At 42.3% G+C, this 19,254-nt stretch overlaps 1 protein-coding gene across 5 annotated transcripts in view; it reads left to right on the forward strand.

Annotated features, from left to right (window-relative positions):
* The window catches only part of arhgap21a (Rho GTPase activating protein 21a), a 92,284-nt gene that overhangs the window by 32,804 nt on the left and 40,226 nt on the right, over positions 1-19,254 (forward strand). For 3 of the 5 annotated variants that reach the window (XM_030398948.1, XM_030398950.1, XM_030398949.1), the window contains exons 1-2: positions 9,738-10,302; positions 15,697-15,885. In XM_030398948.1, coding sequence (XP_030254808.1) covers positions 9,991-10,302; positions 15,697-15,885 — 501 coding nt within the window. In that variant the 5' untranslated portion in view covers positions 9,738-9,990. Of the gene's footprint in view, positions 1-9,737; positions 10,303-15,696; positions 15,886-19,254 lie in introns of those variants that run through there. The other 2 variants (XM_030398952.1, XM_030398951.1) reach the window with 1 other exon arrangement.

Below are 19,254 nucleotides of genomic sequence, written 5' to 3' on the forward strand. Positions count from 1 at the left end.
CTTTTGCAAGTTTTTAGCCATGACAAGGATTATTTATTCATCTGTATATTATATTTAAGTTAATGGAATCATTATTTACTGTTTACAGTGTTATATAGTCTTTCAAGGTCACAGAGGGAATACCATCAAAATTGCCAAATGTCTTCAGATTATATTCTAAACTTGGAAACCGGGCTCGCTTGTTTTTGAGTGGTTTAAGACACACATCTTGTGTTCCGGGTTTGATTTCTGCCGCACTACCTGGGCTCTTTTCTTGTGTTACCTGTCTCTCTATATCGTCATTATATGAAATACATACAGTATATTCTACGTCATGCCGGTGAAAAAGCCATTAAAAGAGACAAAGCATCCCATATGCCGGCTGGAATTGACCATTTTTTATTATTTTTTTTTAGCATTTTTGCTTGATGGTGGACTTTAACGAATAATCATTTACTTTAATTGGTGTCAATTAAATTGCTGCCATCTGTCTACTTCATCAGTCCGCTAATCCTTTCAGCACAACATTCACTCATCAGCCACCACGTTAAAAGGACTCATAGCTGAAGTGAATAGCATTGGTAATTTCGTCACAATGCAATGTTCTGCAGGGAGACTTGGGGTCCTGGCATTCAAGTGGATGACACTTGACCCATACCACCCACCCAAACACTGCCACAGACCAAGTTCACCTCCTCATGGCAACAGCACTGGCCTCCCATTAAGGACCCAGGCAACTACAACAGCAACCAATCTGCTTGGGGTTGTTGTGGTAACGATGCAGGCATCTGTCATTACATACGCTGGTGATGTAGCTTTCCACAGAAGCATGAGAAATGGACAGCCATCATTTCAAACAATCACGCTGTCAAGTCATGGAGCAGACAATTTATATCAGTGTGACTGTCCACAGCTAGTAGCAGTATTGACTCTGCTCAGCGGCTCTGATGCACTTCTTACTCTGGTCTTGACATTGTTGTTGTGTGTCGTGCTGTGAGTGAAGCAAAAGACACTTCGACATGCGACGTGAGTGGCCAGAGAACTGAGATGCATTTCTAGAAATCTGCTTTCCGAATCACCTCCAAATGTGGTGTGGATCCCATTTGCAAAAATGGCTTTCATGTGTATTTAAAAAAAAGAAAAAAAAGATGCTGTCCAAACTTTCTAACATGAGCACAATCTGGATATGCAAAAAAAAAAGGGGTTGAACTTACACTGTGGAAAAAAAGCCTGTATGTGCTTTGGTGCCAAGGTAAAGCTTGTGGATTAAATTTAAATCCGTATTTTGCATGTGAAATACTTGTATATAAACAGTCCCCCAAAATCACTGTAATGCCATCCCAGCATCCTAGCCGAGGACCCAACTGTTCATGAGCTTCACTTAGTTTCATACTATGATTGCAGTTGCACTGGTCAGTGCCATTTGTTTAACAAGCTTTGTTTGCTTAAATTAAATAAAGCTGTCAAGAGCTGTAGAGACAAACTGGACTTATCGTTTGCCATTTTTAACAAATAAATATATAAATCAGGTTTCATTGTGCTGAGCAGCACAGAGCTAAATACTCCTGAGTGCTATTCTCTCTCCATGTGTTGTCACCCGTTACACTGTAGTTATGCCTCCATCAGGTATGCGTCTGGAATGACTGGACCCTCCACCCTTTCCCCTCCCATTGAGTCTACAGCAGTCCAACCTCAAACCTCAGCCAAGGGAATTCCAAGATCAACTTACACCGCTACTATATGGGCTCTTTATGAAGCACACGTTGGCTAACGGCAGTGTCACAGTTTCTTAAAGGAGCCTTTCAGACGGCTGGAAAACCTGAGTGACTTAGTTTACATTCGGGGCGGACATGTTAGTCTATATGTCCTATTCTGGCATTTTTAGCAACCGAGCTTCTTGAATCAGGTGTTTGTCTCAGTTTCTGATGGATGAAGTCTACGTGGAGTTTCCAGACATGAGTGGTTTAAGGTGTCGGGTGGGTTCTGGATGGAATAGAGGTGTCTGTTATATAGGGTGGATCCTGCTCTACTCATGGGTGTGTTCAGCCTCTAGGATCACTTTGTCACTTAAACCCTGCGTATGACGCGTTAAATCTGACCCATTCATAAACGCTGCTCTCACAGGTCAACCCCTGGTCATTCACACAACACCTGCTACTGCTACTGCAGCTCAGACCGCTGCCTAATTAGGACTGATATAAATATATTCGCTGCAAAAGAGTGTGTGGCTGCTGCTGCCCTGGAAATGGAATTTAGTTGTCCGAGTGGATGAAATTGGATCTATTTTATACCTTTGAATCTTGATAAAAAAAATTGATACCACAGGTCAGGAGATCCATGCTGACCCTCTGATACTGTCCTCACACGCCAGGCTCATCTGACATCACTGCGTCAGTCTGACAGGATAATAACTGTGTCTTCATTAACGCTTTCTGATGATCTGAGGCTCTTTCTCAGTTCACGTCTTTTTAACCATGCGGTATCTCCCTGAGGAGAACTGTCTGAGTGATGAGGAGAAGAGATGCAATGATTAAACATCGATGGAGAGAAGCTTTTTTATTCAAGAGGTGTTTGCGGTGGGGTGGGGTGAGGCTGTCATCAGAAACGTATTTGCTTCTTTTTTCGCCGTCTGAGAGCAGCTGCTGAGGAGTGAATGAGCCGGCTACTGAATGCTTGATTGGCAGAGCCATTTGTCTGGAAGTGTCAAGGGACCTCTGGAGACAATTGTCCAGATCAAGCAGTGCTCCTTCGCTGGGGAGCTCGCTAATACGCCAAACTCATGCAAACACCCCCACGGGCTCTGGGCTTTTGTCTTCCCTGTTAGTTTTTGGGTGAGTGTCCAACAATCAGTCTCTCCCCTCTGCAGCCGCGACTCGATTTGAAGGAAATCCCCTGTCTTTTTGTCTCTTGGAAGCTCGGTGCCGTCCTGTGTTTTCTTTTCAGCTCTCCACAGATGGTCTCCATAGCAAACTGTGAATTTTGATATTTGTTTTTGCCAATGGAAGAGAAGTGATACACTGGCTCATAAATTTGTCGTGGGCATGACTCACGGGGAGTTAAACTGGTAGCTTTTGTGAGCTGTTGCGTCATGACTTATGTTTGATTTGGATGCTTCTAGTGAAATGAAAGCTGGTGCCAACTTCCTCCTCACAACAAAGGCATGCATGAGAAAGGGCAGCCATTGTATTGTCAGAGGATCTGAATAACTGAATGAGGACTTTTCTTTTGTTAAACAGAGAAAACATTGATTGTTACTTGCAGTTGGTATGTATGTACAGTAAATATATGTTTAGTCAAGCCATTCTGGGTCCTTTTGTGATTGCAGTTGTGGCTATAGGAAAAATATCTATTTTTTCTGCCGTAATAGACGTAGAAGCAGTATAATTGAATGACATTGGCAGTTATTGTACTTATTACACTTTCTGTGTGTCCAATATTCACTCACTTTTAGCTCTGTTTTTGGTCTCCTCCAACCTCTGAGGGAAATATCGAACATCTTCGCCTCTAAATGCTCGACTCTGTTCATCCAGCTGGTCTCAAACTTTGTCTGTCTGCTGTTGGTTCTGACCAGGCGAATACAGTGGGCCTTTTTTCAACGAAAACGACGCTGGGAGAGCAGTGGCAGTGGGACAGGCAGCTACACAATGAGCTGAAAGCGAAGCCGAGGGGAGCTGCAGGTTCAGGAGAAATAGTCATTTGATAGGTAGGCACCTTGATGTTCTGTCAAAGGATTAAAACATTAATTGGCTTAATTTTTCAGCACTTTGTAAAACATAAAACTGCGTAAAATCTTATCGGGATAAGTTTTGTGTTGCTGCTACAAGCCTTCGACTGTCCAAAAGGAAAGTCTGGCCATGCTGCCTCTTTCAGATTCATATTTCTTTCATTGCTTTAAGCAAGCTGTTTACAATATTCCCAACTGCAAACAGCTCCTCTCACTCACTTTCAAGCTCCTCATTTATTGTCTCGGTTTCTTCCCTTCCCTCAGGAAAGAAAGTCTGGCTTTGTTTGTGTACACCCAAAACACCCTCCCCTGCTCCTGGTGTATTGGCAGACGAGAATGCAATAAAATTATATTATAGGCCCTCATATGCAGGACCTGACTCCATGATTGCCTCCTACAGTCAGATTCAGGCACTTATCTAAGCCTGAAACGAGATCAATCCGCTCCAGTATCTGCCTGATCAGCCTGCTGCCTCCTCAGGGTCGCAGATTGTGGGGTTCATACCCCTCGGTACCCCCTGAGGGCCGAATGAAGAAGGGCATTATGGGTGTGCAGTGGTGTGGGAGCAGTCTGTTCCCTGGCCCTCATTAGCCAGTCCTTTGTTACAGTAAGCCATACCTCGCGGAGCCCAGATGCAGCATGTCCAGATTAGATCTTACACCCGCCAGGAGTCCTGAAAAGCCACCCCGAATGGAGCCTAATCCTCCGGCAAGACTTTCTCTTTTCTTCTACCCCACACAGACACACACAGCCACAGATACATAAAGTTGGTCACACACGAGCACCGAGTGGAGACTTCAACATTACTTATTGTAGTTTTCAGAGGCCTGTCGGTGCCTTGTGTCTTTAATCCCCATCCAGAGATCCTGTCAGCTGCTTACAGACCACGGGCCCTTTTTTCTCCTTTGTTACACAAATCAGCGCTGCAGATAATCATCTAATAAATCCGAGACTCTAAGATTTGAGTGGATTAAAATGAAACGGCATCATGAAACAACCTGGCTTTCATTGTGTTGTGTTCTTCAGAAATGTAAACATCTGAAATGAGTTTCACAGCTCTGGGGACAGAACTTTGGCTCTTAGGGTTTTGGATTTTAAAGATTTTTCTGGGGTGACTGAACAGAAGCTTTTGCACCAAACAGTTTGGCTTCTTTATCCTTTTGCAATCGCAGAAAAAAAAAACTGGGCCGACACCATTTGTAAAATGATTTAATCTCAAAGACTCTTAAAAACCCCACAGCAGTCTGTAAAAAGCCTGTTGATTTCTCCATCCTTGTCTTCGTTCCACCGCAGCCGCAGCCTCGATGTTGTCTTTGGCCCTGCTTGTGATGTTGTGTGAAGCCACAAGGCCATAACCAGAATTATCAGCAGGGGGACTCCAAGACCAAATTTCACTGTGTTGGGTCCAGCCGTGAGTGGTAACGGTGACGAGAGGGCGACAAAAACCTCTAAATGTTACAGCGCGTTCACCAATAAATCCTCCACACCCTCTGGTAGAATTTCACAGGCGTCTCTGGCCGTGCTCGAGCGGATCTAATCGATCGGTCCTCCGCTGCTTTTGTTTGTTTTGGCCGCTCGTCTAGAATGGACAGCATCGCTTACAATTTGCACCTCAGTGAGATCTCATAAATTTCTTCAAAGCTTTTTCCTAGCTGGTGTTAAAGAGCTGTGGCCAGTTTATTGTGTGTTTGAACATGGCCGTCATCCCATTAACCTGTTGCTGCTTTTTCCCTGTTTTATATCAAAGTCATCTGAAAACGTTTGAGTTTTTGCACTGTTGAGCGGCCAAAATAAGCAATGTGAGGATGTCACTTTGGCCTCTGAGAAAATCCATAGGGTGCTTTAAACAAATTATTACAATGAATCACATCACTGCGAAACACATGCAGTTTAATACACTTGTTTCAACATTTGTGTATCTCCGTCAGCTACAGTCCAGAGAGCGCTGGTGATGCACCTGAAGCTGTTTGGTAGCAGATAAAAAGAACAGAGGAAGACAACTTCAGCTTTTGAGCAGATTAGTTTTCATAGCTGAGTGTTGGCAAAAAGAGATACTTGCATAGATGAAGCGGATTGGCAGAATATGAGCGAGGAAAATTTTGTAGCAGCGCTCAATCACGCTGTACTTTTTCTTAGTCATACAGATCGGTCAATCGTCAAAGTAATCCGGGATCAGATAAACACTTTTGTATGGCAGCTCAAACCGGTCTAGCATGGCAGCTATTTTGGAAATGTGTTATTTCGCCAAAGTTAGTTTCTGTAAACATTTTCTGTGAGAAAGAAGCCATGGTGTTGCTCAATCTGTCTTTGCTTTAACTCAGCAACGGTTAGTTTTCATGGGTTATGAAAGTTTCCAATGGCAACAAATCTTGCTTTTCTGCACAAAGTTGCCAGATTTCATTTGGGCAAATGGGGAGCGGCCAATCTCTCGTGATACAGCACTACAAGCATGCATTGCAGGGCTTTCTTAGACACTGGGAGGTGTAGAAATGACTGATCCTGTGGACGCATGAAGACTTTTCAACATCTGTCTCAAATGTGTCGGATTTCATTCCTCTTCTAAAGCTTCTTGGATGCAATTACACTTCACTCTTTATTTAGATGGATAGCTGTCTAAGTGTTAACAGGGCCATGGTCGTTGTAGATGTAAAATCATGAGTAGTGCTCCATTTTATAAGCTTAACAGCTCTTCGTAATAGTTTTTAACATTTTTATTATCCTTCTTTTGTGTTCAGGTAATGAATGTTGCCATGAAACGTCTCTAAAGTCCTTGCACTGCTCACAGTAATTCATTTCAACACAAGAGCACGACTCCTCTGCTTACTTACCTCTGCAGCTAGAATACCTAATGTGACCTGAATTATCCTTAAAGCTGTGCAAATTCTGCCTAGACATTAAACCATGATCCGCCCTCCTCACCTAAAGCAAACGTCTAAAGCCAGAGCACACACACATAAATCCTTCCTTACTCTGTATATGCACATCGAGCCGTAGCATGTCCAGCCTGTACTCTAACGTACACAGAGACACACACAAAGCATGAAATCACACGAGCGCCCATGGGGGAACACCCCGGTCCAGCGGCCGACATTGTTGTGGTCTGCTCTGTGGCACAGTGTTTCTGGGCGGCATGTCTAGTTTTGGTGTCTGCATGGCACCAACAGGAATTCCATTCAGAGATCTTTTTTCTTATCATGTGTTTTAGATTTGGAGGAATTTCGAGACCATATATGATGTGGTACGAACCCCTGTAACAGCATGAAATGTGTTAATGGAGGTAAGAAGTATTCTTTGGCTGGAAGTTGTACCTCTACTGGCCGCGTGGGCTTGCAATGCTTTGTAAAAACGGAAACGGAACATATTTTCACAAATTCACTTATATATATATACATATACGCTGCAGACTCTTGTGAGACTTTAATCCATGCTTTGGCTTCCAGAAAGTCAAATGTCTCTTTGGCGACTTCTATTTCTGCCGCCTTTTCCATACAGAACACCACACGCTATATTGAGCTGAGTGAATGTGGTAACAAGATGCTCATAACAAAACGCTGAGAGGGGGAACATTCCACGACTGGGTTCCTGATGTTGTTTTCATGGCCGCTGCCGCTGTCTCGGATGGCAAATATTCCTCAGAATCAAAATAGATTGGTATTTACGGACGGTGTCATCCAGGCGGACGTGCACAAGCTGTTGTTGGATGGGAACCAGCAAACCTACAGTTATGTGACAATCTTGTGAAACTAATATCTCACCCTGTAGATCAAAGACTCATCCATTGTCTTTGTTCAACATTTAGTGACAGGTCGTAGCACAGCTCAGAGTCCCGGTGTTGCCGTTGGAGCAGCACAGAAGCTCCAGAGAGCGGCGAGATGAAAATGCGATTAAATATTAAATGGATGTTTTGGCCCTGCTCTCTGCCGGAGAGAGTTACTAAAAGGTGTCCATCCCACTCCCCGCAGGCTCACTGCTTCTAAAATAAAGGCAGTTGCCAAGCCTCGGAGGGGTTTGCTTGCTTTGAGGGATTGAGGAGGTGAATGTGAAGGGAGAATCGGTGGTTTCAGGTGGTGGAGTTTCAGAATTACATGTTCACTTTAATGTCTAATTCAGAGCAGACTGTCCTGAATGAGGACTATCATGTTCAAGGTGAGGGTAGCCATTAAAGGATCATTTTAGATGATTCAGAGTGTAATGTTTGGGTCCGTGACAGTAGATTTGACTCAGTTTTTCCCGTTGGCATATACACACAGTCAACGTAGTGGTGCAACAAAAGCTTTCATACAAGCAGTCTGTAATCCAGACAATCTTGAGAAGAGCAGCTGTTTGTATTGAATCACAACATATTAGGTCATATAGTAGTTTTTGTTAATTTGGTTGAAAAGTCGAATTGAAATGTCAGGATTTTGTTGCTAATCTAAAAAATTAAATGCCGAGTTTAACGAGTGATACACATTTGATATAGTTTCACATATAGACAACACAATTGTAATTTGCGGTACAATTGCCACAAGGGTTCAGAGAGGAGGGAAGAAGCCTACGAGGTTGAACAAAACAAATGCTCACTACATCTTAGCCTCTCCCACCCTCAGCTGTGAATGAGCTACAGGTTCAAGTGAAGATATTGGCCTTTAAAATCACGTAATTATTGTCTTTTGGCTGAAAAAAGTCAGTGTGCATTCCTAAGTTTAACATTTTAGTTTGCCAGAACAAATGCCGGTCTAGTGGGTTTCACATTAAATCAAACCACCGAACACAGAGGTTTGGCAAAGCTGTAAATGCTATTAGAAAGGGCTCATTTCTGCGCTCAGTACGGACAGGAGAAAAAACCTGTCTTTTAAGAGAGACTTTAAAAAATTTTTTTTTTTTGGTAGAGCAAACTCTTCACTGGCTTACAAATTTCTGCCATTTGATTGAGAAGTTTATCACCCAGTCCTGCTTAAGACTATTTTTAGCCTACGCTGGCTTACACCTGAAGTGATCCATGAAAATCTGTCATCTCTATTCCAACGGCTGTCCTTTTATAATCGTCGCCAAAGAGGTCATGTTTTTCACCCGTGTATATTTGTTGGCTGGTTGGTGGATTTGTCAGCAGGATGACACAAAAACTCTTGAACAGATTTCCACAAAACTTGGATGGAGGATGGCTCCCTGCCCAGAATAGACCCCATTAAGTCTTGGTGCAGATCCTGATAAAGGGATGGATCCTGGAAATGTTTCTCACTTTCTTTAACAGTGCAAGGTACTGTAGTGCAGTGTTTATGGTATTTTGTTAATTTCTCTGGGAATGATGCATGAATCTTGATGAAAACAGTCTGGCATACTTAGGTGGCTTGTATCTGGGAGTGACTGCAAAAGCCTAACCAGGGCTGGAGCTGCCAATAAGCTTTACCTAGAGGCCTTATATACATTACATCTGTTGCTTTGTCATCCTTACGCAACAGTATTTATCCGTATGGTCCTTGTTGAACAAACAAATAAGTCACTGTGTGTCGAAGCAGCTCCTGGTCGTCTCTCTGACCACCAAGTCTGCCACACAGACATTAATCCTTTGTAGCTGCCAGATGAGCTGCATGCATGCGGAGGAGGGAGGGTCGGCTGTACATTTTTTGTGCCTTTATAGATTTCACAGAACACATATGCTTCCTTATCTGTATTAGCCCCACTTGACTTCCTCCCCCCCGGCTGTGAAAACAATCCAAGTTATGCTGGCAGATAGCAACTTTTGCGCTGCTTCTCTCAAAACTTCACGAACGCTCCCCATATTTACCTTTTAACTCGTGTGTTGCCTCCCGTCTTCCCCTTTCATTTGTTCTTATGATTTATTGATAAGCCTCGACACGTGAGCCTGTTAGCATGCGTGTGCTAAAACTTTTAAAGGTTGGCATCGGGAGAGGTGAGTTGGGGAGAGAGAGAGGAGAGAGGAAAGGAAAGGGAGAGGACTTACTTCAGGCCGCCTGGTGTGTGTATGTGAATGTGTGTGTGCATACTTCAGAGAGAGTTTTGTGTGGTGAGTGGGTGGGTGCGTCAGTCAGTCGGCCTGGGCTTCTCTGCAGTGCACTCAGCCGCTGCGCTTCTCCTCTCGGCTGAGTGGAAACATCATGTGTCTGTGGGACGCCCAGAGGAACAGCCCTGTTTCTCCAGACTGAGACCAGAATAGACAGTTAAAGACAGACTGACGGAGGAGGAAGGTGCAACATGGACTTGAGGAAGAACTTGGAGTAAGCTATCACGAAGAAAATAGGAAGTAAAAGAGACAGAAACCACATTTTTGAGGACCTGGATATGCCATGCTGGCCCAGAGGAACGGGCTCCCTCCAGGCTGTAAGCCAGTTCCTCTGAAGGATCACCAAGACCTGCGGGATGTGGACGTGAACGCTGAGAGCTGCTGCTCTCTTTCTCCTTCTCCATCCTCTGGAGGGTGTCCCTGGGCTCGTCTGGCCGGTGTGGACGGCTGCCTGTCGGAGCCGTACTGTCTCTGGTTCCAGCTTTTGGCCAGAGCCTACTGGGGAGAGGTTGAACTGGGGCTCACCAGTCCCAACCGCAGTGTGTCCTGGGCTCGGCTCAGGGAAGCCTCCAGGAAGAACTGCGTACGATCTCGGGTAAGGATAGTGATGGAGACAGACATGGATTGCATCCTTTTTGAGGAGGTGCGAGGGAAATGTGTGTTTAGGCGATATCAGCGTGTGGCAGAGGCATATAGGTTTACATAGGAGAGGTTCAGGGCAGCTACACTTTGTTGTGCTGTCTGAGGAATTTTGAGTGCGTCATCCTGCTCTCCAGCGGCAGGGTAGTCCTGTTTCACTGACCGATATCTTTTGTAACTGGAGTGTGTCTCTGTGTCTGTGTGTGCGTGTTTTGGTTTTGGGTTTCGTTTATTGTTGGTCCCTTTGGTAGGTTCAGAGTGACACTTTGCTGTACGCTGTCAGCAGATGATATTGTTTATTTTCCAAACAGCCATGACTTTTTAATGTTGTATGGACCGAAGCTTAAAGGAATTAAATCATTGTGGATCCAAAGTAGGGATTCAAAGGCATATTTTCCAACGGTATAGTGAATGAGTGTGACTAATGTTGAAGTCTGTGGTCTGGGAGGGAGAGAAGCTTGGAAAGACGAGGCAAGAGGGAGTGAAAGAGGTAGATCCATGAGGTCAGACTGCTCAGGAGTGACTCACAGACTTTTAAGTAAAAAAAAAAAAAAAAGAAACTGAATCGTGTGGAGTAACACGTAATGTCATTCAAATTCCTCATCTCATATACATAAAGAAGCAGGGACAGGCATGCAAATGCACCATCCTGCAGGCCACGGCACCATATGGCAGCGTGCGGATCAAACCCTCAGTGTGCACATAATGGTGAGTGTTTTGATGAACAGATTGCATGCATAATTGAGTCGTATTATCAGGTAATTGTGCGAGCTTGTTTGGAGCAGATTTACAGTATTGTACCTTTTTGAATATGGCTGTTTTGTGGGAATCTGTAGCAGCTGTAGTTTTCCCTCCTGCTGTATAATTCAGCATGTTATATGTAGAGAAAGAAGATGGAAAGTGGGGCATTTAAAAGCAAATGGCCAAGCTGTTGCGTAATGCAGCATTAAATATTAAGCTTGAAATCAAAACAAACAGCCGAGTTGACGCGTCAGCTCTTCTCCTCTCCGCTCCTCTCTACATTGTGGACTGTGGCTCACATCCAGCTCCACACCACTCGGGTATTGCTGGTGATTTCACCAGTCATACCATTAAGCCCACACCCATCCCGCTCTCTGGAGGCCCCTACATCTGCTGCTTCTATACAGGCTGAGGAGAAGGTGTAGAGAGAGAAGCCAGAGGGGCGTCTTTGTTTTGGATCCACACCTAAGATGTATTTTGGTAGGAGAAGAGCCTGTAGAGAGATCCTGGTTCAGGGCTGAAACTCTTGGCAGGCTCTCGTAGCTCAGAGTCACTGTGGTGGTGTTAGCAATAACCACTAACGCACGCCCTGTGGTGCAGTGGTTCAGCTCCATCATGACTTTGATGATGGATGTGACAGTCTCACTGCTCAGGCTGCTCAGCGCAGCAGGAGAGGTTAGAATGTTTATCAATGATGGCGCAATATGAAATTGCTGTGATTAAGAGTTGTAGAATTATTCCCTAATTTCTGCATTTATGGTTGGTTCTAATGTTTCTTCTAATGTTTTGTGAAGAAAAATCCAAGCATCATAGATTCAAAATGGAGTTGTAAGTCTTGGATGATGTATCCTGGATGGGGTGTTGTTGTCTTGCATGACTTGAATTGGCTTGAATTCTGCTTCAGCATGTCATATATAGTAAAGGTTGATTGCACAATATATTGGATATAGATTGATGGAACCATCAGTCAGTGCGTTTACATGACACTCGAGAAAACCAAATTACTGGGTAAGTCCAACAATGATCGGCTTTTTAAGATGCAGGTACCTTAGTCTGACTAAAATCGGACCTGATCGGATTTCTCATAGTCGAATTAAAACACTAGATTATTCGATTGATAGTCGCATTACTCGTGCATGTATACGTTCCATCGGATCGGATCGGATTCTGCGTTCTGCGCAGGCGCGAGATTTCTTTCCCGGGGCCGTGAGCCGGAAGTAGAAGGACGGCGACGGCGGCGTCTTTCCTCTGAAATATCCGCAAGCAAGAGCGCCATTGTGCATCTAGTTTGTGTAATTATCATGTACACCATATACGAAATGTACAAAGATGTGGCTTCGTCTCGCTCGTTGTACGCCATCTTTCTCGAATGCCGATGCAGTTTGTTGTTGCTGGTGACGTAAAGAGGTCGGCTGGAGGTTGCTCTGTTACCACTAATTGAAATGGGTACAGCGCCACCTAGCGTACTGGGGTATGACATGCTCCGGCCAATTATCCGATTTTCTCACAGGCATGTATACTCGGACAATTGCAGTTGTGTGATTGAGTAGCATAGTCGAACTATGGCTGTAATCCGACTAAGCTGTGCATGTAAACGTACTGAGTGTTTACATTGGCTCCCGATAAACCTCACTATCAAATGTTGTGTCATTTGTGACTTTGGGGAAAAAACTGAAACGATCCAGTTGTCTTTGTAGCAGCAGCGCCAACAATAATACCACTTGGAAACTGTGAATAAATCGGTACTTCTTTGGGCTGTTGTGCTGCATCTGTCAGTCATTTTCATCATCAGTTAATCTGCCAGTTAAATTAGAGTAGATAATCGTTTGGTCTCTAAAATATCCGTTGCATTTTCCCAGAGTCCATTGTGACATGTTGAAATGTATTGATTCATAAAACCATCAGTCTGATCCATCCATCATCAACCATCAGTTAGGTCACATCATCATCATCAACCATCACATTAGATCAATATTTTGGAGGCTTTTTTGCCTGATAAATGATTAGGGCTGGTTGCCATAAAGGTTTGCATCAAAGTAAGATACCCAGCTCTATAAATGACTTGTGAAATTCACCGACCGTAACAAAGATTTGCTGGTGACTTTTCTGTAAAACAGCTAACAAGATTAATCAACTAATCGTTTCGTCCTTACCTATCTGATTTGGCTGTTTTAGTGCCTTGTTAAACGTTATTTTTCCAATGCTTCTGTTCTCCATTCAAATGTGAGTACCTGGTATCTTTCTTTCTATCTCTATGATAATAAACTAAAAATCTTTTGTGTTATGGACAAAACACAACATCTGACGTTACCTTAGATGCTGGGAATTGTTGACGGACATTTTCACCATCTTAGTGATTAGTCACTAATCCACGGAATATTTCTCAGTGAATCAATAATGAAAATAATCATTACCCGCAGCCTTTCATCATACTGTGGAGCCTTTCATCGCAATACAATCACTCAGATAAGATCTAATATATGACCACCCATACTCTCTGTGTTTGTGCGATGTGTTTTTCTTTGGTCTCCTCACATCATCTTCAGGAAACGAGGGTCGTGAACGTACACTAGACCTACTCACGGTGCTCTGAGTCAGCGTAAACACTTTGTTCTTTTTGTTATAGAACACTGAACATCAGCAATTTGCTGCTCATGTGTAGCATGTGTTGTTATGTCGGCATGAACGTAAAGTTATGCAAGCTGCCAGCGTTTAAGAGTTGTTTTCATCCTGTGTTAGTCGCAGTAGGAATGTATGAGATAAGTCTGTCATCATGCAAACACGCCAAATAGCCCTGCAAAGCTCCAAATGTGCAATAACTAAAGCCATATGTACAGTTGTGTGGAGCTCTAGGCAACACAAATGTGGCTGAAATGACAGCTCTGATTATGTTGACAGATCGCTCAGCAATCGCTGACATGAACCACAACTTAGGAACAAAATTATTTGACTGTGTTTTTGGCCTTTGTCACCAACATTTGAACCGTTTTCATCTCAGGATACTGGACGTGTTGAGCGAGAATGAATGTCTTCTGCAATCTCATGGCCCTGGACTAAGTTTCACTTTCACCACCTTGCAGAAAGTTTTTAATTTTATCTATATGTTCATCTACTTCTCTATTTGGTTATCTAACTTTATTTCATTTTTCAATTTAAACCATCCCAAATCATCAAAATGTTGTTTCTTTGCTTCGTTGTAGTTGTTAGTTTAAAGTATGAGCATTGAAAGTACTTTAACCCCCAATCTAGCTAAAGCTAAAGTGCTTCACTACATGTATTTACTCTAAACTTTCAAACTGCTATTCACTGTTTTAAGGCTTCATGTTCCTCTGGACACAGAAACTCTCAGTCCTGCCGTTTGTTCAGCTCAGTTAACTGTTGTCGTTGTTGGTCAAACACACTGCACAACTCTGGTACCAACCGGCTGCTTACAGCTAACACCTAACTAGCTCGCCTCCTGCGGATTTAAACCCATTTGGCGTTGACAGTGTAGTATTAGAAATGCAGTTTTTAATGCTAAGCGATTGTTACACATGATTATAGAAATCATTAATTAATCAAATAAATTAATAAAAATCCCACAACGAACAAATGATGGGGTGGAAATAAAACTTAGTTAAAGATATATTTTGAAATTGTTGTTTGGTCATCAGTTTTTGATGACAAAAAGAAGAAAGATGTGCTCAAATGTGCTCCTCGAAAACAGGCAGGTTTACAGTCTAAGATCATTATGCAATCATCCATTTATGCAACATAACCTAACACAGAAGCACACTACAGTCTTCTAACAATAAACCTTCTTGTCTCTTAATATTGCTAAAACCTTGACAAGGTGACACCTTGTTATTCAGTAGGAACAACATGACGTAGCCTGATAACTGTGACGAATCCTCAACAGGGGATTTCTTGTGTTTTCAGATCAAGTTGAGCCATGGGCGGTTTCATCTGTGAAAACACACTTTTCATTGTTTTAGCAAAACCACTTTTCTTTACACAATTACCGGGGATGAAACAAAATGAGTGACTGTACAATTTTTGGTTCTCAGCAGTGAACATGTGGTATTTTACTATCGGTGTGTCATTATTTTCACAACCACATTTGTTTTTCTTTGCTGGGGAGCGTTGCATCATCCAAAGCATCGAACCGTAACCCAACATGCGTTGTCAACTGCCCAAGAGGTCCCGAGATAGATATTTTCTTGTTAAATGTGGGATTGCTTTCTGAAAGTCTGAGCAGGCAAAAACGCTGCAAGAAGCAATGTTGGGTAACACTGAACTAAACTTTTTTCCCCAGATTTTGCACTCATGATCTTGGTTAAGAAGAATTAGATGAGAAAATGAATACCATGCTCACATCTGTTTGCTAAATATGAAGCTACAGCCAGCAGCGGGTTAGCTTTGCTTAGCATAGCATAAAAACTGGAAACAGGTATCCTGGTTCATTCCACTGTAAACGAAACCCGCACAAACGTACCTCTAAAGCTCACTTATTACCAAGAAATGTCTTGTTTACTTGAAAACAAAACAAGCTTCATGCTAAGCTAACTTTAGTTGATAATATCAGAAATGTGTGAAAACTGACATTCCTGTTTGTTTGTGCTGCTTTCAGGCCAAGCAGAAGGATGGGCGCGATCAGAGCGAGGCGTCGACTGCGGCTTCTCCCGGCCCAGAGGAGGAGCCTTTTTCCTGGCCGGGGCCCAAGACGCTTCACCTGCAGCGAACTTCCCAGGGCTTCGGCTTCACACTGCGACACTTCATCGTCTACCCGCCAGAGTCTGCCGTCCACAACTCTCTGAAGGTGACATAACATCGTCTCCTACCCCTCTGACGACATTTAGACATAAGTAAAACAAAACATCCATCTAGTGCAGTTTGGAGCTGAATACATTTTAAAATAACTAAGAAATTCTGACAGCCGGCGAAAGAAAAACTATGAACGTTTCCAACTTAAATAAACTTTTGTTGAATCAAGTGATGTAAGCCTCAGGCAGGCAGGAGGATCTGACTTAATTTAAGACACTGTCATTAAAATCTTTGTTTAAGGAGACGATATATTAGAAGCAGATGAAATAAACTTAGACCACAGCTGTTTAAGGACATAAATCTTGATTTTGATTTATAGTTTAAGAAAAAAATGAAAGATTTTTGGGACCAAAATGCATTATGTCATAGCCCATCCATACCCCTGTTTAACTGTACTATAGTCAGTACTTCATACTCTTAAAATTAGATGGTGGTGATTTTGTCCTTTGTTTTAACTCTGGCCTTGCTGTCAAGGGAGCTAAAATTACAACCTAACTAGCTAAATAACTACCGGTCAGTGTTGCAGATTTTTATCATGAATTGTGACTTTATTTAGCTTTATTTTATGTCTGCAGTGATTAGAAATCTTTTTGATTTGTGTGACATGAGGAGGAACAATATCAGAATTATGACTTTCAGCTGCTATTTGAACATGGCCCTAAACAAACACCAGAGTATTTGGTGCTGTCGGGACATGTGTCTCAGTCCTCAGGATACAGTATGTACTAGTGATCATAGTGTACTATTTTTTTGCTGAGATCTTTCTGAAGCTTTTTCACCACATGTTGTAATTTGTTCCAGCTGTGATGAGTTTCCTTTGTGCTGCAGAGTTGTGAAGTGGGAGGAAGGGTTTTTCCCCATTCTGTGTTCCCATTTTAAATTATTCTTTTAATGATATCCTCAGTGGTAGTTACACCTGGATAACTCTTAACAACTGTAGAAGTCAAAGTAATAAAAAACCTAAATAACTGAAAAATGAATCTGGATCACTGAACAGCAAACTCAAAGTAATATACCAAAATGATTATGAAAATTGGTGATGTTCACCCCATTATTGGAATGGAGGTCCACTGAGCTTGAAACTTAAAGCGTATCCTCAATTACCTCACCTGTAGTTTATGTTACACCCACCATTATAATTATTTCCATTTGGTTTCAGAGAAACCTTGTTTGTCAGAATGGCAAACAGCGCCATATACTACAGAACCCAAAAGTCTTGGTCGTTGTTGGCATTGAGTAGCGAATCAGAGCTGAAGCAGATTTAAAAGGCTTCTTTGTTGGAGCTGGAAACAAAACATGCCGCTACAGTTGTTGACTTCATCCGAATTCATCCAGGGTTTAAAAGCAAAGCTATTGCGTTTCCAGTTCTTTCCAAACCATAATTTGAAGCTTAGGCCCGACTTTAGCAGTTCATGTTATTACATTTTTTGTTTTTTTATGTTTTCTTTTATAGAAATACACTTCGAGACTCCTTGGTAACTACTCACTTTTCACCCTTTTTAAAATAACAATCTTTAATGCAGTCTTTCATTTTCTTGGTACTTGTGATTAAATCAAGTGACTTTCATGCTGATCAAAGACGTAAACATTCTCCAACTGTAAGTCACAAAACATTGTCCATAGGAAAAATGAATGGTGTTTCCAATTCAAATCTCTATTCATTCTGGTAAAACTGCAATGACAGAATATTGACTAGCAACTATTTTGATAATTGATTAATTGCTGTCATTTTTTCAAACAACTATTTCCATCTCCGGCTTTTCTCGTCATATTAAACTGAATATCTTTGGGTTATTTGGATTATTCAGTTGAAGCCAGAATGATTCTGGATTTAAGGTCTATCATCTGCACATTAAACCAAACACTAAATATCCAGCTAGAATAGATATGTAGCATGGAGGTTATATAAATGTTATCTCTAGTAGACACAGCATTAGCACTTGGAAATATGGGCCTAATCAATTCAAATTGAATCTGTTGAAGATGTTATTGAGTTTAATAGCTGAGTCGCCATCACTTGTGATCACTGACAGTGTGCTAAGGAGCAGCGGTGTTGGTGTGGAAGTGTACATATTGATATGTACATGTATTGTCAGTAATTCAGTGAGAGCCTTTCTCTGACTTGTATCATCCCACCTGGGAAGTCAGCCAGCTGTCCTCTGGATAACATCAGTGCCAATGTGCCCTTTGGTATTAATCCTGACATTACAGCACATCCTGCTCCTAATGGGCACAGAGTAACACAGACCGAAGGGCTTTGGGTAAATATGGCTGGGCTTCTTTTAATGGGAAAATGTGCCTGTGTTTTTCGAGTCAGCTCTGTCAAAGCTTATCGTGGCATCATGGCTATTAGTTTTTCTAAGTGATAATTCAGGATAAGTTGGGTTTACTTTCCTCTGAAGTGTATTTTGACAACCTCTCCAGTTTGCACAGAAGGATGTCCTACAAAGTTAGCATAGTGCCTTATGTTTATAGCTTTTGGCTTTGCTTCTGCATGTTGAAGGAGACACTGTGGCACGACGGTTAGGATTTTTAGACATTTGTGTAACCGAAAAGATAGACAGATTGGCCCAGAGGCCTTCTTGGGTATCACAATGCTGTTTCGGCTACTTTAAAGTCCAGTCTGGACCATTGTGTGCGTCTCAGATCTTGTTTTAATTTAATCAAAGGATGAAGGCTGTGGTGACTTGAATTGAACTGACATTAGCACATTTGGCCTCCTAAAAGGACTAAGATGCTTACCAAGTCAAATTTAAAGCAATAAATTAATCTTTAAAAAGCAGAATTCAGCCTTTAATCTCCTGCATTAGAAGTTGGCATTAGTATAATTTATTTGTCTCATTAATTATGTGACACTCAATGGAAGTAACAACTAAAACAAGCAGTTGACGGGCAGAAATGCGTCTGTGTGCCTTTAAGCCGCTGTCAAACCTGAGAAATATACAAACTGAAACCTTCAATTTCAATCCATCAGGTCACACTCACTGTAAACTCTCACCAGTTCTCCCATTACGTAACCCAAGCCGACGAGAGGGAGAGGGGAAAAAAAAATCCCCATCCTCCTGCATTGGTCACATTTCATTGTAATTACTTTTAGGGGTCTTGGATTGGAGCCCTTGATTAATCGCAATTTGAGGATATTGGGGTTAGCTTGAAGAACCATCTTAAGAAAAGCCTTGGGAGAGCAGTGAGTCTTAAAGGATACATGCAGAGCATATGTGTCACTGAGGGGAGGTGGATTAAAGCTGGAGTGTGGATTTAAACTGAGGCTCGCAGGGAAAATCAAGGTTTATGTGTTTGAGGAAGTCGAATAAACACAAACATGGCTATGAAGCTTTTTTTTTTTGTCACAGGAATTGATCTG

The sequence above is a fragment of the Sparus aurata genome, chromosome 19, assembly GCF_900880675.1.
Source record: "Sparus aurata chromosome 19, fSpaAur1.1, whole genome shotgun sequence".
Lineage (NCBI taxonomy): Eukaryota > Metazoa > Chordata > Actinopteri > Spariformes > Sparidae > Sparus > Sparus aurata.